At 52.2% G+C, this 23,849-nt stretch overlaps 1 protein-coding gene across 1 annotated transcript in view; it reads right to left on the minus strand.

Annotated features, from left to right (window-relative positions):
• Positions 1 to 2,398: 2,398 nt before the first annotated feature.
• Positions 2,399 to 23,849, minus strand: part of LOC105284711 — a 149,632-nt gene continuing 128,181 nt past the window's right edge. Inside the window, exon 4 of the mRNA XM_011348438.3 lies at positions 2,399 to 3,695. Coding sequence (XP_011346740.1) covers positions 3,631 to 3,695 — 65 coding nt within the window. The 3' untranslated portion in view covers positions 2,399 to 3,630. The remainder of the gene's footprint in view (positions 3,696 to 23,849) is intronic.

The raw sequence follows: 23,849 nt of genomic DNA on the forward strand, positions 1-23,849 counted from the left end.
GCTGGATGATGCCGCGGCTCTCCGTTCCCCCCTCGGCGGTCTACCGTCGTTTCAGGAGCGGGGCAACGGCCTTGCGATCTGCATGAATTTCCTGCGATCGTTTGAAGCCTGAAGACCGTGACGTTCTCCGTGACCACTGACGCTTACATAGCACAGTGCGGTGGAATACATAAGGAGAACGCAAGAAAGAGAGAGAGAGAAAGAGAGAGAGAGGAGTGCAAGCAAATCGTGACCCCCATCGCGAGTTACGCGTGATACAATGTGCAGCTGAGAAATAATGGGATCGACACTGCATCAGTCGGGTTAATACAAGAAATTCTATTTATTTTTTCTCTCTCTCTGTTTCTCGATTTTCTTGATGTGATATTTGCCGTTTTCTTCCCGCTGCCACCGTCATCAAGCAAGCAGATTAATAATTTTTCCGCTCGTTCATTATCGCGTTACGCTGCGCAACGCTCACTTTGCTAATCTTTCTTTTTTTTGCAGGCGCGATGCTTTTATCGCTGAGCGATTTACGAGTTAAGGGAATTAATCTTGCGCGTTCGTTCTCCGCGACGGTGGAATTTTTCACGATGTCGCCGATACGTACGTACGTACACGGAGGAGATCGTGATTCCTGTCGACGAGTCGCACGCTGACGCACGGTAGTGAGAGGCGAGGATAAATCGATGTATCGGCGATAGAACGTCGTCCAGAAGGCATCCAGGCGTCGTGATCGGTGATAGCTCGCCGGTCGCAATTAATGGCTTGCCGGTATCGTGGGATAAATGTCTCCTCTGCCGCGTGTCGTCGTTTGCATACCGCGGAACGGATGGATGCCGCCGGCTGGAACGCAACGCGGTCGTGGACAACCGCTGACGTTGTGAGGTGACGGTCGTGCGAGGAAACGCGGACGGCAAATCGTCTCGATCACCGACGCGAGTCTCGAGATCGCGGGATCGCAAGATTACCGATTTTAGAGTGCGGACATCTTCGAGACGCATCGGCACGTATAATAAAAATGTAAGCATTTTTCATTTCGCGACATTTGCGTTAGATTCCGATCGCACAATTGACTGGATAGATTCCTGTTTCTCGAAATATTGTTCCACGAGGTATGCTGGTGTCCGCCCAGGACACACGATTCGATTAGAAATATCTCGATTAGAATAGAAAGATTTGCGAAAGTCGTTTTCCCTCCGTTTACACATACCGTTCACTTGGCGCGCGGTATTATTATAATTCCATCGCGCGCACGGGATTAATTCTTCGAAATTAGTCACGGATAGCGATGGTCGATTGATGTGATCAGATAAAGCTGCCGATAAATAGCCGGCCGTTTTGCACAGGAACGTACGAGCCGCGTATGAGCCGCGCCATGGTGTGACGCACCATCACCACCATCGCCGATTACTCGCGCCGATCGCGTAAACGCCAATAATTACCCCGTGTTAATGATAGGTCAACCTCGCGGTGTGATGTATGACGCATTAAATTCCACGCGACCTTCGATGAACGGCGAGGATCGATCGCTTGATCTGCGGGAACGGTCCTCGCGTTGCAAATCAGTCGGGAGAGAAAAGAGAACAAGAGTATTAATTCTTTCTTGGCGCCGAAGGGGGAGGGGAGGGGAGGGGGGGGGCGTCGATGATCGCTCACGCTCGAATGACACGGATTAGGGATGATTCCGATCCCGAACGAGGGGACGATCGCAAGATACTCGCGTGATCCCGGACTACAACCGCCGATCCGTCTGAAACGCTCGCGCGCGTTTCCGCCCCCGAATCTAACGCGCATTCCGCGCGCGCGGAAGTACCGTTCGTCGATCTTACGCATGCGGATTCATAAATAAACCGGAGATACTGTTGCGTGGGTGCGGTCGAGCTGACGGAGAACGACGTTGGCGTTGGTGAACAGGAGGACCGTAGTCACGTAGACCGAGCTCAACTTCTACTTCCACGACGGGCAAGAAGCGTTACATTAGCGCGAAGAAGGAGAGGCTGATCCACGATTAGTGTCTCTTCCCGTTTCTGCGTAGGAGCGGAGGAAACGAATTAACGCGGGTCGCTTCTGGCGAGCGTTTCTTCGTCATGGAGACTCTTTGGTCCCCAGGGATGGCAATGATTGTCCCTTTCGGGGACGGGCAAACGCAATTTCCTACCGAGCGATCTTCTCGTTATCTCTTCGTTATCAGTTTTGCGTTTAATTCCTCGCTCCGATTTTACGTTACGAGAAATAATGCATCGTCGATCGGCCACCGATCTTGGTCTCCGACGTTTGACGTGATCCATTGTCTAATTATAGTCCCTCTTCCCTCATCTCTCTTCACCTTTCCTTCTCTCTCTCTTTCTGTCTTTCTTTCTTTGTCCCTCTTCTTTCTTCTAGGTTCTCCGAGTTGCGCCACGGCGGCGGCGGCCTTTCTCTCGAGAGCTTTTCCACCTCGCGGACGTATCGGACGTCCTTATCTTGAGACGAGGTGAGCTCCGATGCGGCGCGAGGGCTACCGGAGTCCCTCGTCATCAGATAACGTGCCGTACGGAGACAAAAGGATGCATTAGCCAACAAGCCGGTGGCTAATTATCCCGCATCTTCCATTTTCGAGGATAGGCGTGACTCCTATTCTTGAGGCTGCGCTGTGCCGTGCCGCCGTGACGAACACTCCGGAGGCTCCCCGCGATGGGAAAAAGAGAGAGTCGCCGGAGATCGGGCCCCCTTCGATTTCACCGGCGCGATGACAAATCCCGCATAAATTACGAGTGCCAAGGCCAGCCGCGATCGGTCACGCCTTCTCGCCGCGCCGGGCCTCTCAGAACGGACAGTTTCGCGTTACGTAACAGCTCCAGAGCGGAGACGACGATTCTCTGAGCGATTTGAGGCATCGTTCGCCGCCGCGACTTCCGGCACGCGGAGTCGCTCGTTCGTTTCGTCGCTCGCGGATCTTTTTGCATGGTTCTCTCTCTTTCTCTCTTCCTTTCGTCTCGTTTCTTTCGCCGAATGACGGGACGAGCCTCGGATTCCACGTGAATCCTAGTATCGCTTTTTCTTTCTTTTTTTTTCAAACCCGCCACCTGCCGAAACTTGATCTTTTAAATTGTTTTTACTACCGACTCTGCCGACACTCGCTGAATGGCACAATGGAGGGAACACGTGTCTTTCCGTTGTCCGAGAGCTGTCCGAGTTTGAGGCCTGAGGATTTCTGCGGAACGGACGATGATTGACCTCTCATTTGCAGCGATAGTCCGTTTGGACTTCTCGCAGTTTCTCCGTTTCTTGGCATGTATTATATTATTAGAACCAATAAAACTCGCAACTCTGCCATGCCTGATATTATTGATTTTACGTAAAGAATGTGGAGAATCCAATAAACGCACGTAATGTTTCTGTCTCGAAAATTGTGTTGATCGCGAAGTATATCTTGGACTTGACGCGGCAAGACCAATTTCAAATCGCGCCCCTTGGGTATTCGGAGAAATTGCGACGAATTCGCAACGTATCGTGAAGCGTGACGAGCTAGGGTTAGATCGGAATCGTAACCCTGCCAATAATCGATTGTAAGAGAAATCTGTGTCTCGCGGCGTTTTCAGAGAGCACGAAAATTCGCACTTTCACTGACTATCAATGAGCAGCACGCATTTTTCATCCCGTCCCCCATTAACGTTGACCCTGACCTGACCGATAGGTGATGCCGCTAATTAGCCAATCGCATCTTTGCTTACCTGAAACAGAAACGAAAGAGCGCGGATTAGATGCAATAATTGATATATTAATAGTGTATATATGCGTGTATCAAATTTTGTCCTATTTTATTATGTAAATGATTTTCTCATTAATTTCATTAAATTTCCTTCAAATCAATTTCGCAGAGTCAAAAGCGCAGCACATACAAAAAGAAAAAAATGTCCAAGCGATCGACGAGATCGCAGTTGTCGAAAGATTCAATGACTTCGCGACTTTCAATACCCGAGAACTCTGTCGCGCAAAATCCCACGACGTCTCGAGACCCCCTGCATCAAACAAGCATCAAACCGCGTGATGCAACACGGACATTGCGCGTGGGACGTGCGCTCGGACACGCGCCGGCACGTTAATCACCGCTCGCGCGCGCTTCTAATGAAATCCGCGCTCGTTCTCGCGGACTCGAGCGCGACGCGGACGTCCCACGCGAGTTCACGAGTTCGCGAGTTCCCCGGGGACAGACATCACAATGCCCGTCGTGCGGAAACGCGGAGGTGGCACGTCGTAGGTGTTCCTTCGGTGTCCCTCGTTCGGCGCTACCCGATCGCGTGTCCGGAAGGCGGAGGAAAAAATCTCTATGCTCCGGGGATCGGCCAGACCCCGGGGCCATCGGTCAAAATTGGCACTTGTCGCAGGAGGCACCGGTCGTTTGCGGTCGACAACACGCGGCAGGAAGACACGCGTCGCCATTGTCCGGGATCGGATCAGATCTGTCCCCCTTTTCATCCCAGCATTGTCGTTCGGTCGCCCGGATCGCCGCAAATAAGTGACCGCACGCAAGCACCCGAGTCCCCATCGACGACACGCCGGTCTCGGTCGATGACAGTTTCCGGATCGATGACCGAGCTGAGAAGAAGAGAGAGCACCAAGGGGGTACCGACCGGGACGTAGCGAGAAAGAGAGTCATTGTGCGCGCGCGGACGATCGCGCGCGATTTAAGCATTGTGCAGCTTCAGAGGTATCGGTGATCGGATCGGCGCCACGCCGGTGACATCGTGCGCCCGTCAACGATCCGTAAAAAGCACAAGTAACAGGATTATCCCTGGGTCAGAGGGGAGGGAACGCCCTACAGGACCCGGGCGGCACTGTCGAGAAGTCGTGGCTCTTTGTCGCGCGTCCACGAGGCCATTGTGCCGACGGTATTATGCGGGCCTGTCGACCTCGAGAGGACACCACGTCTCTCTTTCGAAGCAGATCGCAAAGATTAACCCGAGCCGAGTCGAGTCGAGCGGCTCGATGGCATTTTTGCGCGCGCGTGCTCACGTCCGCGGCGCCGAGCGCAAGCGAGATATTAAATCGCGATCGTGGAGATAGAGAAGCTTTTACGGAGTTAATCAGCGAGCACAGATCTAACGAAGCGGACGGTAATTATCCTGGGTACGCGCGGCGAGCTTCGGTTTAAGCGTTTTTAAGCGCGAAGTGCCCCGCTGGATCCCGCTGATTTCGTCCGCGCGCGCTTCAGAGGGATCAGAGGTGAAGGGCCGCGAGGAAAGATTTTTTAAATAAATTTCCGAATGAATTTAAACGAGTTTCTCAAACGAGAAATGAGTCGGGGGTGGAGCCAGAACCACATCGGCTCAGTGCGAGACGACTCGCGCGATGCGTGCGAGATCATCGGAACGCATTGCTCGACGAGAGATCCCGCACGATACGAGACCCATGCACGTCATTACGTTTTCTCCAATCGCGCGCACTCATGATTCCCGTTTGTCGAACTCTCGCACCTCGTTCAGGAAAACGCAGCCGGGAAGGCGACGCATCGAAGAAGAAGGAATCTGCGACTCTTCGATCCTCGTCGAGATGGCGAGCGCGAGAAGGGAGAAGGGGATCCGATTAACGTCACCTCTTTTTCCATCACTTCCCACGAGGCATTCCCATGCGATGCAAAACTCGCGCGGCAGGACCGAGTCAAGGCTGCAAAGATACCAGGTGCATCGGCGCCGTTCCGCTTGCAACTTGTAGTCGCGGGTTCTCTCATTCCAGTCGGGATGACGAAGCGGCGCCGGTGTGAGCCGTGGAGTGTAAGGCCACCCGAGCAAGAAGGATCGAGGAAGAAGCCGCGGAACGGGCGAGAGGACGACACAGCGAGTCGAGGCGGACCGGTGAAGAGGATCGGGAGAAGAAACTGGCCGAGGGGTCAGCAGAGGAGAGGGATGAGGGGTGAGTGTGATGAAATCGGACCCGGCGATGACGGGACTCGGGATGGAGGCGAGAGATGAGCGGTCCCGGCAATTAGCTCAAACGAACCGGGAGTGGCGTGACACGTACTTTGTCGCGCACGTCTTCTGACATCAGCCACCGTGGGAGACGTCCGTGGGCTTCTCTGTCATCGGCATCATCGTCGTCGTCGTCATCGTCATTGTTGTCCGGCCGCGTGGTCGGGGTCCCCTCGGTAAAACCCGAGACTGGTGATAATTGTTTGCCGGCGTGAGGATGCGCACGAAGGCCAACTCCGCGACCGGACTCGACACGGTGCAGCAACGCGGAAAGTTTCGACCTGAGCGGAAATCGATTGGCTCCGCGCGACGTGCTTCGCCACTGTGCTCGTCTTGATATCTGTGGCCTGCACGTGTGCGAATATGTTGTAAGGATGATAACGAAATATATATATTATATATATCCATTTTTAAGCTGTAATTGCTAAACGACGACAATTTGTTAAACTTTGTTGCTTGAAATAAAAGCAGAAGTGGGAATAACATTTTCCATGTTTTGATGCTCACGTGCGATAATGATATACTTATTTATTTATGACATCAAGGTGAAACCATTGAGTCGTTTGGGTAAAGATTCAAGGATTCGAGATAAAAAATAATCAATTCGACATTGTTAAGCACTTTTCATTATTTTATCGCGACCGCTTGGAGTCAACTCGCGTATCCGCGTACTCTAAATACGGGATAAACGGTGTAACGATTATAAATTATTACCGCGGCCGAACTCGCTAAATAATTGCTCTCATTAACTCATTGTCGAGGTATTATTTCTCATTATCGTACATCATTATCATTAATTACCGAAATTACACCGCGCCATTCTTTATGCAAGCTTTCTGCCTTTCGCCTGATTACAATGCGCGTTCTCAGCGAGCAGGGTGGCAAGAAAACAGAAAGGAAGAGAGAGAAAGATAGAAGGGATGAGCGAAAAAAAGAGAGAAATAGGGAGAAAGAGAGAGCGGGGTCGATAACTATCGAAATCAATGTACGGACTGCAGCCTCCATCGGCTGATCACGCCGACCAGATAACATAGACGCGGCGGAGATTTTAGCGGGGGTCACGAGAAAGGGAGATGCGATCTACAAACCGTAGAAAATCCTCCTCTGGCTTTTCGTCGTTGAGCGACCGTTCGAAGAGAGAGAGAGAGAGAGAGGGAAATAGAGCTCCTCTCTCTTTCTCTCTCTCTCTCCCAACCCGACAGAGATTTGATCGCGTCGGAGAAGGCGTCGCTCGTTCCTCCCGCGAGAACGCGATAATCAGATAATGCCGGGATTAAAAGTGTTGCCGCCGCGGCATTAAATACAGATTTCGGTAATGACAGGTCCTGCCCCGGGAGCTTCTTCCCGCCAGGAGGATCTTCTCCGTAGGCTGCGTCCTACGGTTGGATATTAAGTTCGTAACACGTGCTTGATTTCTCCTATTACAATATATTATTGGCTGCCAAATTCGATTAAAATATCGCACTCTCGCGAATAAAATGTCTCATTTGACGAAAACCATACTGCGAAATACAAAACCTAATGGATTTAGGAGAGAAAAATATTCAATCGTATCATCTGTCCAATTACCCGCTTTGCGTGATCTGCGCTCGCAATTTTCGCATTTTTTTCACGATTTATAATAATAATAACAGATTATTAAGAAGGAGAGAGAAATGATCTCTCTATGTAGAGCTTCGCAGTTGGATACATTGAATCAAGAAAGACACGTTCTCGGGACAGTTGAAAGTAATAATTGCCCCGCGCCGAGGCAATCGAGCGTGTCACATAGAAGGACCAGAATGAATCTCGTTACGATCAAAAGCAGTACGTACACTGCTAACCACGCGTAAACATATTTAGAAAGCAACCAAACGGAACGCCGATAAGTGCGCTGCATCGCCGATTGCATCGCCCGCGCCAGGCGAGGCGAGGCGAGTCCGCTCGGTCCGCGAGCACCAGCTCCGTGACACGTTTCGCATCGAGTTCCGAGTTCTTGCAAGCGTTTTCAGGGAGCAGGTACTCGGCGCGGGCGCGCGAACGAGAACGCGGAACGAAGGCGGAGACAGCACCAAGACAACGACGAGGACGACGGGAGAAACGCGTGGAATGCCGCACCGCCGCCGCGGGCCGTGTCTTAATGCGTTCTAAATTGCGGCGAGTGCGCTTTAATTGATTGACAAAAAGCGCCAGGCGGAAAAAGGCCGGTTGCTGGCCGGTTGCCTGATGGAATAACGTGCCTGTGCTGGAGCGCAGGTAGCTGCTCCCGCCGCCGTGTCATTCGTTCGTTCCTCCGCGATACACACCAGCCGCAACACCTCGAGGAGAGACGGCGATCGTTTCCCTGACAAATTGACTTTTAATGCGTCCCTCTCGCTCGTTCTCTCCTTCCCTCTTCAGCCCGGAGCTCTGGCGAGAAGCGAGTTTATGCGCGCGTTATACGCGTCCAGTCACTTACCGGATTCGAGACGCGACTACGCGGGTTACGTTTTTTCGCAAGGCTCCGCTCTCGTGCGAGCGCGAACTCGCGAGTGCTGCGGGAGTGCACGCTTCGCATGTTCGGCGCTGAAATGCACGACGGCACCGCTCGATCTGTTTAACGCGAAGGACGGATGTACGGCAGATGTATCGTCGTCGTTTCGCAATTTCCTATGAAATACGAGCGCATGCGATGGTACGACGTTGCTGAATTAATATTAACTTCGCGTTAATTAGACTTAACGTTAATTAAATTTGAAATCCGTCGAATGTTGGATACGAAATACGTGTGAGGAAATATTGACAAAATTTTTCGGCATGAAGATCTCTACGCGTAAACATTTCAACATGACTGAAAAACAAGGATTCGCTCCTGTCCTGGAAGCATTTCCGAGCGCATGTGTACAAATGCGATCCATTGCGATCCGAAGTGTATTTGATAGTCATGGTAGCGCGCAAAAAAGATTCCATCTCGAATTCCGGCCGCCGTGATTACTTTCGTGCGACACGTGTTATTACGAACGGAGGGATAGCCCCGGGGTATTTTGTCGTCGGTCGTTTAACGAAATCGGAATAAGCCGCTGCGGCGGTAATCGATTATTCCGAGACGGGAATGCCAAATCGAATTTCCATCCCTAATTGGCTACGGAAGATGAGAGTCGCGCAGGTAACGATTCGTAAAAAGCACACTGTGTCACAGGTCCCACAGTAATTTAAATCTCATTATATTGGTCCGTGGTTTGTGGTTTCGATGCAGGGGCTCTCATTCAGCAATACGTTTCCCGTAACGCAAAGTTACTCTCTTTGTTGGCTACATAAATAATCAAATTAATCAGCCTGACAAATGATTTCCAATTCCTATCTATTGATTACTACACCAACTATTTACATTCAATGAAATATTTTGCGACTTTTAGTGTTTCTCTCGAAGCGAATTGCTGACGCAATTTCCTTGCACAATTGGTACAAAAAAGAATTTATACCGCTGTTTTACTCTGCAATAAAATCCTCGCGGAGGGGTAACGTCCGTCAGTTTTCGCAGGATCTCGATAAACAGTGGTAGAGTGTGGGAGGGACGCGAGGAGATACGCAAATACATCGGAACGGTCGAACGAATTCGCAGGCTAATCCGTATGCGAGTGACAAAATATTTCTCAAAGTCGTTCGAGTGTTTGCGGATCAGGGATTTTTTCTGGGTTCGACCGGGGGAGGATTACGACGTTGCCGTCCGAAAGGGGGATGACAAAAGAAAGCCCGGGAAGCGAGAGAGGGTGGCGGCTGCCAGTGTCGCGGCAAGAAGCGGCGGGTCGCGCGCGTGCAACAAGTGGTAGATGCGAAAGCGAGATCGACGGATGTCAAGTCGCGGGGAAATAAAAAAGTCGCCCTTATCCTCGCGGGGCGGGCTAATAAAGGCCACCCGTGACAACGAGCGACAAGAGGGTGCGCCCCCCGGGAACTTTCCGAGAGGGAAGAATAGCAGGAAGCGAAACGAGAGGCTTAAAACGCCGGCACAATGGAATTTCATCGAGGCACCTCCGGTTTCCCTCTTCTTTTTTTGGCTCTCTTCCTCTTGTTCCGCGGTAATTCGACCTATCGCGCGCGTAAGTAGATGAGGCTTCGCGCGACGCGCAAGAGAGAGATTTTGCGGGTCTCTCTCTTCATTGCAGCACGCCGAGTTATCCGTAAATACAGCGACAGAAAATGTTTTCGCGTGAAATTGTAGGTAACACAAATAGCATCATAGTTCTCGACTCAAACCATGTGCGCGTTAAAAATATCTGTTAAAAGTTCTCGTGCGTGAAGGAAAAAAAAGAGAACGTTTGCAAAATAAAAAAGATAATATTAATGCAGAATTAGCAGAAATTTCTGATATGTAATAAATTCCGATAATTACGACAAGTCGAAACATATTTTAGGTACTTGTACATCGTCGATCGGCATCAAACGAGCGAGACGAAAGTATCGCAGACCCTCGTCGCGGGAGTTTATCTCGGGAAACCGCCACAATCCTGGACGAATTGTAACGTCTAACGAAAGCCGAGGGCAAAAATGCAGACGCAATTCCTCACGCGCGCTGCATCCTCAAACGGTTCTCGGAGCCGCGCGGCTGCACGCGCAAACTTCCAGTTGCCAATGCGATCCACTCGAATCCCCCTTCCCGATACCGGCGGGATACCGACGGATGGAGAGCGCAGCCGATCGGGAGAGAGAAAAAAGGGCAAGGAAGTTCCGTAGGAGGATCGGACCGTTTAATTAATTCCGCCGATCCTACCCAGGCTTTGATCCTACCTCCCCTCTTCCCGGCCACCCTCGCGCCGCGCCGAGCTCGAATATCGCGAGTTCACATCGACGGAAAACAAATATACGCGCGCGGAGTCCGCGGCGGCAACTCAGCTCTCTCAGCCTGCTTAACATTACGTAAAAACCAATTACGTGGGAATGCCTCTGTTGATTGGTATCGCGAGATGGCCCCCGGAGGGGGTGACGGTGCAGGAAGGCGGGATCGGAAATGCCCGCCGGGGGTTGAGAGGGTGAGACACACGTTGGTACCATCGAAATGTATCCGATGTCAAGGGTGGCGACCGATGGGATGGAAGACCGAGCGAATGTCCAAGAACAGCACAAGGGGGCTGAGAGGTGGCTGCGGGAGTTTGCGTTCCGTCGTGGCACGTGTCACTTTGAAGCGCGTGTCCGTGGGGAGGAGGTGAGCGTACCCGTGCGCGCGGGCGCGAGCGCCAGAAATTTTCCAGCAAACCTCGTTAAGTTTTCATTTGCCAAATGCAGACAGCGGTCCCCCGAACCCCATGACAACCAGGACTGCTGCAACGCCACCGGCAATTACCGCGCCCTTTTTTCGCAACCCCGCGATATCGACCTGCGCGCGCGCGCGCCCTTGCTCTCCTCACCCCCAAAGCGTATCTGATCGCGCTGCGCTTGACCCACAGGAAGAGAAAAAGAGGGAGCATTTTTTGCGATTTCCGGCAACGAGAAGCGCACGATCATTGCCGTTGTTGTTAATAAGGTTCTAACGAAAAGTGAATGGAGAAGTTAAAGGCAAAGACATTGACTGATTCGCAGACGCCTCGATTCTCCTTATTTGATCCCGAATGTTCGTACCGAAAAATCGTACACGCGATTAGTACCAGTGTTGGGGTGAACTCGAGCCTCCGGCAGGGTCTAATAAAAAAAGTTACGGCGAAGTTTCGTCGAGCAGGTCGTCAGATTTTCCCGCGGGCATTTTCTGGCATTCGCCGGCCAGGTAAACATGAGAGCGAAGTCGGACCTGGCAACACGAGATATCGTCGGAATCGGGATTCGCCGGATATTAAATCAATTCGAGAGCGCAAATACGTCGTTGCGTGTTTGCACGTAATCGCGTCTCGAAGGAGCGACGGACACGACCAAGGGAGAGAGGGGAAGTGCGCGCGGAAGCGACGAGGGTGGCAGCGGGACGGCGGACGGGAAAGTGGAGGGTGGTTAGGGCCATTACTGTCCACGGCTACAGAGAGTATGTATCCTAAACCGTAAACGGAGTTCGGACAAACTCCCGGATGAGCGCCCGGAGGGGGGACCGCGCCCGACGACCTCCCTGTGATCGGCGTTCCGTGTAATCGCCAAGTATGCAGATGATTAAATTTGCAACATCATCGCGGCAACCCTAAAGGCCCCCCCAGTAAAGGGCTGCAGCCAACGGCCAGCGGGGCTTGATACACGCAAGGAGTTTCACTAGCCCTGGCGTTTAAGGCTGCCGGAGAGAGCAAGAGAGAGAGAGAGAGAGAGAGAGAGAGAGAGCGAGAGAGAAGATGTCTTCCGGCGTCTTCGCCGGCCTAAAATGTCGGGCGCTTTGTGGACGCGAGGAAGGGACCTCGGGTCGATCCCGGATGTCCGGAAGAATTGCCGGATGCGTCCCACGGGACGCCATTTCCCGCGATAACGCGTTGCTCGCAATGACGGCGCGTTTCATTCCCGCTAGCGTTGCAGTGACGGATGCTTTTCTCTCTCTCGCAACAGAATTTCTTCGCGAAGTTTTTGGAATTTTGATGTAGTATCGAGGTAGACACTGATGATGTTATGCGCTAGCGTAACGCGATTGGGACGATGAATCGAAGAATAAAGATTGTCGAACCAAGAGAAGCTGGCATATGTCCGAATGGCTGGTCGCGCACCCTCAGGAGTTCAAGATTGCACGCGAGGCACGTAATCTCACGAGAAAACAGAAGCAAACACGCATTGTGCGCGGCAACGTGCGCACTTCCTTCTTGTCGGCGATACGCACGTCGGGCCTCATCGTCGTCAAAATCATCTCGCATCCTGAACAAGCCGCGGCCATTGTGCGCGGGGACCGTATGAAATTCCAGAGACACGTCGCGCATCGAGCAGGGAAAATATCATATTTTTTCCTCCCCCCGCTCTCTCTCTCTCTCTCTCTCTCTTCCTCTCGCAGTTCCCCCCGTTCGTGATGTTCACCGCCCGGAGAAAGGAGAGTAACGATCACGATCCGCCTGGTTTGGCAGATGAGCGTCGCTTCCTAGACCCCCATTGTCGTTTGGGACCGGGGCCCGAAGATCGGGGGTCCAGGTAACGTCATATTCAATGGTCGGCCAATCACAATATTTTTGACGAGTTATGTCAGGGCATAATGGGACCGACGAAAGGCAGGGAAGAAAAGGGAGGAATGGTTTTTCCAGCGTAAACTTCGCGTACGCTGCCGCCGCCGCCTGCGTCGTCGTTTGCGAACACACGCGGCAGTCCGTTTCTTCCGCACGGCAATCTCGTGGCCGAGGATTGCCACAATGGGGCCCCCGGCCTCGGCCGAGAGCTGGTCCTTGAGCCTTTAAAAGCACAAAGACACTGCGCACTCCCCGACCCGCGCCTTTCTCTTTCTGCTTCTCTCGGTTCTCTTTCCTTCTCGTTCTATCTCTTTCGTGCTCTGTCTCTCTCTTCCTCTCGCTCGCCCGTTTTCTCTCTCGTTGTCTCTCCGCGTGCGATCCGACGGTATCCTACTCATCCTGGGACGCCACTGGGGTCCCTTGGGATATAGACGCCGTCGAGCGTGCGTAACGCGCTCAGCGACCCGTGAGTTATGAGGGAAACGCGCGCGATATTAATATTTTGTATCATCCTTGCGTGCTCCCGCTCCCCGAGCCCCGCTCACCCTACGATTCTCCCAAGGATCAGGATGCGATCCTCGCTCCCTGCCGACGTGTTCTTCGTCGTTTGAGGTTGTCGCTCGCTGCCGCCGGGAAAGAGGAAGCCGCGACGCGGAATTGAGAGAGGAGTGGAAAACGCGGTCGGCTCTCTGCCAAAGAAAAATAACGCATCGTACCGAACACACTGAATGCACTTTATCGTTATCCGTTCAGTTTGATTTTGCTCCGACTTGCGTATTGTTCTTTGCAGAGATCCTCGTGTACGAAACTCTCGATAGTCCGAAGCTCCCAGTCCGTTTGCCGAAGATCGTTCTCGGCAGACGGAGTCTTGCGCAACGTAACGAGGATGAGAAGATCATTATTCTGTTCTGCGGCGGCGTACTTTTTCCACGAATACCACGGGGATAAACCGTGAGGCCCCATCTCAGGTGGCGTCGCGTCCGGTGGGATGTTGAAGCATCATCTAAACTAATTGTTGACAGCCGGACAATGGCGAAGCCAGTAATAATAACTTACGGCTCGCTGGGAAGCGTATTGTGCTCGGAGAGACTCGGCGTCTTTACCTGGATCCTCCGAAAGAGAACGCACCGAGGTGGGCAGGGGACTCACCATCTACCACATCTCTTCAATCATCCCGGCGAGAAAAACACCGAATCGCAATTTTCTGTAACGACGTGTTCCCGCGCGCGCTTAAGAGAACCTTATCTGCAACGATATAATTATAAAACACCCCGTGTGTAAATCGACAAGCAATTAATTTCGTCTCGATATATATACATCTTCCTAGAAACAGATTGACATGTAATCATTTTATTATATATTGATCAGGTAACTTCGTTGAAAAGAAAGAGATCACATTGTTGATCTGTCTCTTTGTTTCAATATTTGTGAATGACAAGATATCGTTTTATCGAGCAGAATAATCCTCAAAATTTCCCAACATCTACGTGCAATTTCGGACTTTACAAACGAGCACATCCGTGTGTCATTGGTAGCCAGTGAAATTCCCGCCGAACAGAGTTTACACAGCTCCCTGCTCTTCCTCGCGAAAAACGACTCGGATTTCCCGCGGGGCACCGTCGGAATCCGGCCAGATCTTCTCGAGTCCGGCGACGATGACAGGAGAGTTTCCTTATAAAAACAATACACGAGAGGATGACTGTCGGCATGTCGGATCGGCAGGGAATCGCGCTCAGAGAAACGAGAATGATCGAGGGCGGAACGGGAGCCCGGGGGATAGGAGTGCGAAGAGGGAATACGAGCTCGGAAGGTGTGACCGTGCTCCGCCTTCCGACGACGTGGTCGCACTGCGAGGGAAATTACGGACTAGAATCTCCCTGTCTCTGTCTCTCTCTTTTTCTCTCACTTTCTCTTGCTCTCTCGCATCGGTGTCTCGGTAATTTGTATTATTTCTGACATCCTCGGTGTACGTCCCCGGCTCCGGGATATCGGGCGGATCGGTCGATCAGGGTGCGGTACCACGCGGGCCCTAATAACGACGGCCCTGCGCGGCAAATCAGCAAAACGAGCCGATAATTGGGCCCCGTTGTTATTTTTCCCGGCGCTCCGGTGATGATCCTCGTCCAGAACGCGCCGCGTCATCGCATTCCCAATTTGTATCGATCGGTCGGTACCTCTCTTCCTCATCATAACGTTTCTCTCCCTCGAGCATCTTCCAAGCCTGCCGCTTCTTCGACGAAGGGAACGAAGCAGAAGACTGTGCGGTTCTTCAGAGTTGCGTTTCATCCGCCGAAATCGCGACTGATTTGAACGTATATACCATAAATGTGTGCACATTTTGATTGCCGGTGCATATCAATCGTCAGATTAATAATCATCGATAATTAATTTATTCGAAATTATTGTTTATCGTTGCATTGTCCTTAATTGTCTCGAATACCAATAATTATGTGCGTTGTTATGTGCGTTGTTACAGACATAAAAAGAAAGATAAATTATCAATAATCATGAACACCACTAACTTCATACAGATTTTTAATCAGAGATAAAATATGCCCTATTTCCTTGGAATTCACACCCGAAGAATCATTCGTTTCTTAAGCGCATGTGGACCTTGGATCTTGGATCCGCAACCCTTTCCTTTTCCAATCAACGAACCGATCAGCAACCTGATCTCATAGTGGTCGCCCGTTCGCCAGCAACGCCGAGCAATTCGATCAATCCTCCGAGAGGAGGACGAGAGCTTCCCAAGTGCGCGAAATGTATCTCGCGATCTATTCTCGTGCGGTCAGGGACGCGTCTACACGCGCGGTGCCGCTCACGCGGAATTCAATTTCCCCGAGTACCCGAGGAGAGTGCCGCGAGTTCTGGTTCCCGCACATGGCCCTCTTTCCCGGATTGCATCGCCGAAACGACGTGGCGCCCCGTCGTCATACGCCGAGTCGTACGCTCTGTCTTTCTTTCCTTCATCCCTTTTCTTTCCTCCTCACCGCCCATCCGCCATCTCCAGGTAGGTTGTCGAGCGCCCGTCCGCGAGACGTCTTTTATGTCCCGCGAAGACACTGTGCAGATCTGCCGTGCGTAGAGTATTTCCACAATTGCGCGCCGTGTATTTTTACAATTATTATTCGCGCGCTCAAGGATACGGGGTTCCGCGCGATATTCTGTTTGCTCACGCACGACCGCGGAACGCCCCCCGCGGCTATTAAGCAGCTGTACTATACAGCTCACGAAAGTGAAAAGACGTAGGGAGCAATGGGGAAGACACCCCCGGATGGAGAGGAGACCGCAAACGGCGAACGGGCCGCCATTGACACACAATTGACGATTGATCGCGATTCCGCAACGGGTGATCCGCGGCGGGATGCTAAAGCGGCCGCTTCAAGGATACCGTCCACCGCCGGATGTTTAATTTTCCAGGAGGCGGCCGGACACCTGCGGGTCCCGCGAACCTCGACCGCGTATCCTCCTTCACCGGAACTTAAAGCGGAGAGGAATTAGCCTCCACCTATATACGTCGCGCGAGGTCGACCAGCTGTGCGCGGATTAACCGCGCATCTGCCAACGATACCGCGATGGTTGAACGATGGACGAACGAAAAATTGACCGTCGTCTCCGCAAGATTGCAAACGCGCTGAATTTTCGCTTGTGTTCTTCTCCTGCGACCGCGAATAAAATCATCGCTCCGAGATTATAAGCGAAACGTCCGCTCGAAGTGGCGACTCCAGCTTCTAGATTGTTCCGGTGACCATCGCGGCACTCTGCCGGCAGGCTATAAAATTCGTAATGACGCGTAATCCGCGTAGTTCGTTGAAACGACCGCGCAATCGAGCGACCAGCACGGAGAGACGTGATCGTTTGCAGATGGCAAGAATGCGGCTCTCCTGGCCGCGTCTCGGCAGCACATCCCGACGCGGACTTTCGAGGCGAAATTACCCTCCTCCGGGTGACACCGCGTCGCGGTAATGGCCGGTTCACATCGCATTCCTGCACGCAAGCCCGCCAGGCGACAGTTTGGGTAACGATCGGTTCTGCCAGTGCCGCGCCGGAGTGGTTCTCTCGCCGCGGAGGACGAGAAAAGAGGATGACGATGACGACGACGACAAAGTTGACGCGCTGCTCAGCGAGGAATCGCGCGTCAGGGTCGCTCTCGATCTTTTAATAAATCGCTAACGTCGAGCCGGGTCACGTTCGATTCCCTGGTGTTCGGAAAATATTATGGTCTCGTGCCAGCTGCGCGACAGAGCGTCGTTCCGAGTCACGACAGCACTCGATTTTCTCCTCTCTTCTCTCTCTCTTTCTCTCTCTCCTTCTTCTCGCCAACTCTTGGGAGTCCGCTGCTCACAGGGGTGTTCTCGCCGAGCGTTCTCGATTTATCCCGCCAATACAACGACGTCGTTGTACGATTCACTTAACGCATCTTCTAAGACGGATTGTGCGATCGGTGAACGCGCGATGATCGGTTCCTCCCTACAAGATTTCTCTCTCTCTCTCTCTTCCTCTGGGGTGCGTGCTCCTTTCGATTCCGCAACGTCGCGCTAATGGCTCTTTCGATTATTTCACGCTAAGCATTGATTCCGACCTGCGGGGGGTTCAACTATTAATAGAATGAAGTTTTCATTGATACGAGCGTCATCTTCCTGCCTGTCATCGAGTTTGTCTATTCCATGTTGAGAAGAGCGACAGTACGACAAGTGCGTTGATCACGTTTAAAAAGAGAGTTCCCCGATTGATTTTTTCCGTGGAAGGACAGGAAAGAGTAATTTGTCCGGCTTGTGTTCCAGGTCTCGTCTCAGTCCACTCGAAACACTTGGCAAAGCGAAAAATGACGAATTCGCACGGCAGATGGAATGCAGTCGCCACCGGCACTCGTCAGCCTGTCGATTCTGCAGGGTGTGCACGAGCGAAAATAGTTCGGATGGAGAACGACGACGACGACGCGGACGACGACGTCGACAGGTCCACGACGCGACAGATGTTTCGCGTCTCAGCGACACTTCTGTATTTCTGTCCCACTCAGTATAAACAAGCGAGAGTGACGATCGTGGAGTTCGAGAATAGACCTCTTCCTGGCGGTCCCAGAGTTCATCGATCGCGGATCGATGTTGCGTTCCGCGGATTTGCCATTAAGTGAAGACTAGATGCCAGCAAAGTTGTTCGAAATCTCAGTGAAATTCCTGTACAATTCCAAAGTCGTTCATTTGCATGAAAAATGCAGACATACGTCAAGAGTGTCGTCAAAAGAAAGCAGGTTTAACTTTCTCAGAATGACGAGTTCATTCATCGAAAACCGAACCGGGTGACTGCTCCATCAGAGTGACGCCCACGGATTAATCAGAATTCCGATGCACCAGATCTACACAGTTGCTGCTGCCGAGCACGGGTCCAGCTTCTCGCAGGCGGCGCGTGATCCAAGATCCACCGTGGCAACAAAGAGAACATTCTTCTGCAAGAAGATTGCATTCGTCGTCATCTCAGTAAGCCGCGGCGGAAACGACGAGATTCCCTCGCGTCCCGACGACGATCGCGATGACCATTCGATGACCGGCGAATCCCCCTTTCTTCTTCCCCTCCTTCCTGCGAGATTCGAAAAGCTGGACGACTCGGCAGCGACGGCGGTCGCTCCGGATGCAGATGCTGCGGCGGTCACGCCGGCTGTAATTAACAAGGCGGGCTTTGTGGGTGTTTTGTCGCCGGCCGCGACACGCCGTGACGAGGGAGGAATTCTCTCCCTCTCCCTTCGCGCGCGCCCGCGGGACGCCAGACTATAAAACGCTCTTTGTGCGAGGCGTCCGGCGAAGCGCAAGCCCCGCCGGAGGAGACAAATGTAAACATTCTCGCTGCATCTCGCGAGGAGAAGTGCATCCTCAAGATAGGGAGAGGAGAGGGATCTCTCTGGACCGTGCGCGAGAGGATTACGTGTCGTATTATACCCGACCGAGGTGCGCCTACCGAGAGACGGACAGATAGATGGACAAAGGGAAAGAAGAGGGAAAGGGAGACCTCTGAGACATCGTGTGTCGTAAGGGTCGTAAGGTAAGAAAAGCAGACGACGCTGGACCACTCGGAGATGTCTACTTCCGAGCCGCTCCTCTCTCGCCTCGAGGGTCATCGTGTCGTTTCGGTTTTTTCGTGTCGGCGCTGTCGGACGCCCCTTTCAACCTGACGCCACCGGCCATTTCAATATCAATGAAGCGGAAACGGGCGTCCGCTATCTATCTCTCGACGAGCGACCGATAAGAAGCCGCGAGAGGGTGGAGCGCTTCTCCCTCGCTCGATCGCTGCTGCCACAAACCTCGAAATGCAACCTCGCCACGTCGAATTCGCGGTAACGCGACGAAGAAAATTACCTGTATTTGTAGCACCATTAAAAACATCCTGCTTTGTATTTTGAATTTTTTATTGCATCTGAGAACCGCGGAACGTGCTTCGAACCCCTCTCCCTCCCCCGCCGATCGAATCACGCTCCAATTTAGACACATCCTTTTCCTCCCCGCCGTTCGCCGCTCAATTCCGCTCGGAACGATTCTAGGTGGCGATTTGCTTGTTACGCGGCGGCACGATTTGGAGCACCGTACACTGTTAACGCACTTCGAGGCTTCCAATTAGCTAGCGCGCCGGGTAGCGTTTTGGCCGACGTAGCAGCTTGCGGTAACTCGGGCGGCTCAATGGCGCAATTCGAGCTCAGAGATTATCGCGGGACAGCTGAAAATTCGCTCACAGCCGCCTCGCAATAAACGGCGGCGGCGTCGCGCGAATCCGCAACCAGCCGTTTCGGAAATTTGGTCTTTGCGGTCACCGGAGGATCATCACGTTGCAACCTTCGCACCTCGTTTTCTATACCGCGGATGGATATATACCATACCATACTATAGGGTGCAATCCGGTAGGGTTTGTATCATCAGCGAAGCGGAAACGGACACCTCAAGAGACGCGGCGAGTACGACGTGAGTCGTGCGTCGCTTGCTCGGTAAGCTCGGTGCCACTCGGAAATATCCACTTACGAGAATGGACCGTGTAGGATTCTTCTCGTCCCACATATCGCGCGGGAAAGTGAGGCGCCTTCGTCGTCGTCATCGTCATCGTCGGGCTCATCCTCTCGTTCATGTGTACACAGTCGCAAGAATAACCGAACGATGATAATTATGATAATGAGGCAAACACGACAGCGTAATACGCCTTGTAAGTCCGATCGCGTGATCGTGACGTAATTAAAAAGTGACGACCGAATAGGCAGGATTGTGCAACCACAATATCTTTGTATTGTAATTTATACAATGTTACATATCAAACAATATTTTTACGAATAAATTACTTAAATAACCGATTCATTATTATTTATTTTTAATCACTCACATAACACGATACCATCGACTCGGCGGCTCTTCGAATTCACGATATTCATGATCCTCCGGCGTGAATCTTGATCTCGTGATTTCGTGATCCTCGCGACTGTGCGAGGATCACAAAAAGGACAAGGCGCGCCGAGAGGAGTGTTTCGTGACGAAAGAACTCTGTCCCACGATAAAGACCTTGTTCCCCACGCGGTAATTATTAGGGCCGGGGGGTAGCCGATGGCGGCCACCCGCGGTGGTGGACACGAATTTCAAAAGGCTGATCCTCGACAGAAACGGGTGGCACGAGTCCGCTAGACAGAATGGAAGGGCGGAGGATTCCTCCGCGGGCGGGAGGATCTCACCCGGTCGATCGGCGACTTCGAGGTTGGTCTCGCCCCGACAGAGAGCAGAGACAATACACCCCCCGTGGCGACGATGCGTATAAATTGTTTTTGGGGCACGGGGATTCCGTGCGGCCGCACGTGACAACGATCGAAGGACCGCTCGCGCGATTAATCCCGCAGCGGGCGCATGGTGATACACACGTGTCTCCCGGCCCTTTTTTTTAAATGTATTACCTTTGCTTTTTCGCTTGAAAATTCGTGGACATGACTTTTCTTTCAAAATATATTCTCCGCAACTGCGATATTGTATTCTCCTAACTCGCAAAGATGGGCAAAGACGAAAGGTTTGTTCGAGAAAATCTCACGAGCGTTTTCGCGACTAGAATATACTTGAGAATACACTTACCCCGAAACGACACCCTCTCAGGAAAGCCGACGGGCTGACCGCCATGCGATATCTCTTTTCAACCATTTCGGTTAATAAAGGCTGTCGTGTGAATGGAGTACCCGGAGCACGCGGGTTTCCGTTTCAACATACGAAAACGCACACAAATGCGAAGTCCGCGCGCGAGTTTCCTCGAGGAGGAGGAAAGGGTAGGAGCCGCAGCCATTTGCCGGTCGAATCGGCGGACCCTCCGCGCCGTATTCCCTTCGGCGTCGGAGGGAAGGGCACACGCGACGATTAAAAGACAAAAGGCTACTCTCCGACGGGTACTCGCTCTTCTCGCTCGGCTCCACTCTCGTGCACTCGCTCGCTGGCGGCGGCGCGTTTCCATTGAGCCGCAGAAAAGGTCCACGGAAGCGCCGGCCGGTTTTGTGCCGCGCGAACAATGGCCGTGCGGACCGCGATGTTTTAACAGTGTTTCCAAACACTCCTACGCTTTTACGCGGAGGGACCGCAAGCCTCTCTCTCACGGATACGATTAACATGCGGTATTTGCTCAGCCAGCGAGACGTCGCGTCGAGAGAGCTGCGAGGGCGACCGTGCCCCTTCGCCCGTCCGCTCACCGAGTGGAAGACATTGAGCTCGTACCCTCGGCACGTATTCGTCCCCCTGCTTCACTGTTGCTGATCTCCAAGTGCAAGCCTCGTATCTTTTTGACGGCTGAATGTTGCCCCCCTCTTTTTCGAGTCGTTGTTTCCAAACCTGTCGGTTCTCGACGAACTATTCTGTGTTCGAGCATTTCGTGTCAATCTTCATTCGGATTTTATGCACAAACTTGTTTAGAAGCTGGCCATGGGGCAAACATGATGCTTCGTCGATGCAATCAATATAGATTCGAGATTCCAGATGGACTTATTCGCAATTTCTACTCGAGGTATGCGTGGCAAAATTTCATACAATTTACCGTCGCCCCAGTTCTACCGTTATTTCCGCTTGATTTCTGCCGCTCAAGCGGCGTTACTTACTCGCCGGCAGACGCGCGCGAGTTATGCGTCCACGAGCGTTCTGGAGCCGAGGCTCGCGGGCGAGCTATGGTAATGCGCGAGGGACACGGGCTTATACACGAGGAGACCTGCACGGATACCTGGGATAAGCGTTCCAGGAGACGATGCCTCCGGCCGCAGGACCGTGTGAGTACGCTCCGCATCAAAAGGGACCTACCGCCCATGCAGAGGAAAATGGCCGGATCGTCGAATAATCGACGATTCTGCACGGAACATTTCCGAGATCAAGTGCACGCTCGCGTGCTTCTTCGACGTGCGGAATCCTCGTGGAATCCTCGCGGAATCCGATACCACGCGGTCACGATAAACCGATGATAAATTATACATCTTTTTGACAACTTTATCTTTATTATTGCCAGTGGCGCGTGATAGATTTATTCCTGCGCGAACATAAATCTGTCAAGGGATTAGAAATTTCATTAGAAATACATCAGCGATTAGATCTTTACGTTCTCCGCGCGTTTGACTCCATCGCCGGGGAAGCATTTATTAAAGCACGCTTTCATCGCACGATGCGCCTGTACGCGCGCAAAGCAAATGCAATGCAAATTAATTACGCAATCAATTAAGTATAGATTGTCTCGTTAAATCGACCCTATCATTTGATTTGGCGTTATCAAGGGAGGGTAATTTGTACCTTTCGAAAAACGCATTATTTAATATAGCGTAACCCTCGTAAATTTGCATAAGTGGCACTCGCTGTACTCTTTAATCTTTAAAGCAAAGTGCTAATGTGCACCGCTGATGAAACCTCGGGCACATTCCCGGTCCTTTTTTTTCGCACGTCCGAACGAGCGAACGTTGAAGCTACGAGTCGCTCTCGAAGCGAGCAACGAGCGCGCGCGTCTTTAACGTCCCGCGGACCTCGTGCTCCTGTTGTTCGCATTAGCGACGATCAAAGTACGACACGTTCGATCTTAACGACCTACGGCTTGCCTTTTGAAAGCACAGCCTCTATTAATAACGATAATCGCGCCTCCAACGTCCGCATTTTTCCTCCCAAAAGTACAGTCGCGCTCATCGACATCAACACGCTCGATAATTTCCAGCAGAAGTTTCAAGCAAGAACATTCAACTTTGAATATTTCTGGTGAACATGGGCGCTTATCAGTTTCTCTTTCTTCTTTAATTCACGCTGTCAAAATTCAACGGATCAATCTATGTCTTCGAGATTAAGAGAACCAAATAATAGGCTCGAGCGTACATAGGATCATCCGATCATCAAAAATTCTCAGATCTCGTCTGATCTTGAAGATGAACCTTCGAGGTTTTCATATTCAGGACTCTTGGCAACACGGAATGCGTCACGGCGGGGTCAGTTGTTGTCAGACAGCAGCCGGCCGACCTGGCACTCTTGCGGGTGGCTGTACGCCAAGAGAAGAAGGTGGACAAGTTGAGTCCTGGGTCTCTCTGAAAGCGTGGGCGGGGCGGAGCACGCATAGCTCCCGGCCTCTTCTCTCTTCTTGTCCTCCCCCCGCGGTTCCCCCCGGTCGGTTCTCTTCCACCTTCCTCGCTGACACACCACCACCTCGTCCTCCTTCACCTCCTGCACCTCCTCCTTCTCCTCCTGCTCCTTCAGAGCATGATGTTATATGCACGCTCTCTTTCTCTCTCCGCACTGCACTCCGCGCAGCCTGGGTCCCCCTTTCTCGTTTCCCCACGCGCACCCCCTTCATCCCCCGCGCGAGCGCTCGTTTTACTTCCACCTTGTATCCACCAGCG

This window comes from Ooceraea biroi, chromosome 9 (assembly GCF_003672135.1).
Source record: "Ooceraea biroi isolate clonal line C1 chromosome 9, Obir_v5.4, whole genome shotgun sequence".
NCBI lineage: Eukaryota > Metazoa > Arthropoda > Insecta > Hymenoptera > Formicidae > Ooceraea > Ooceraea biroi.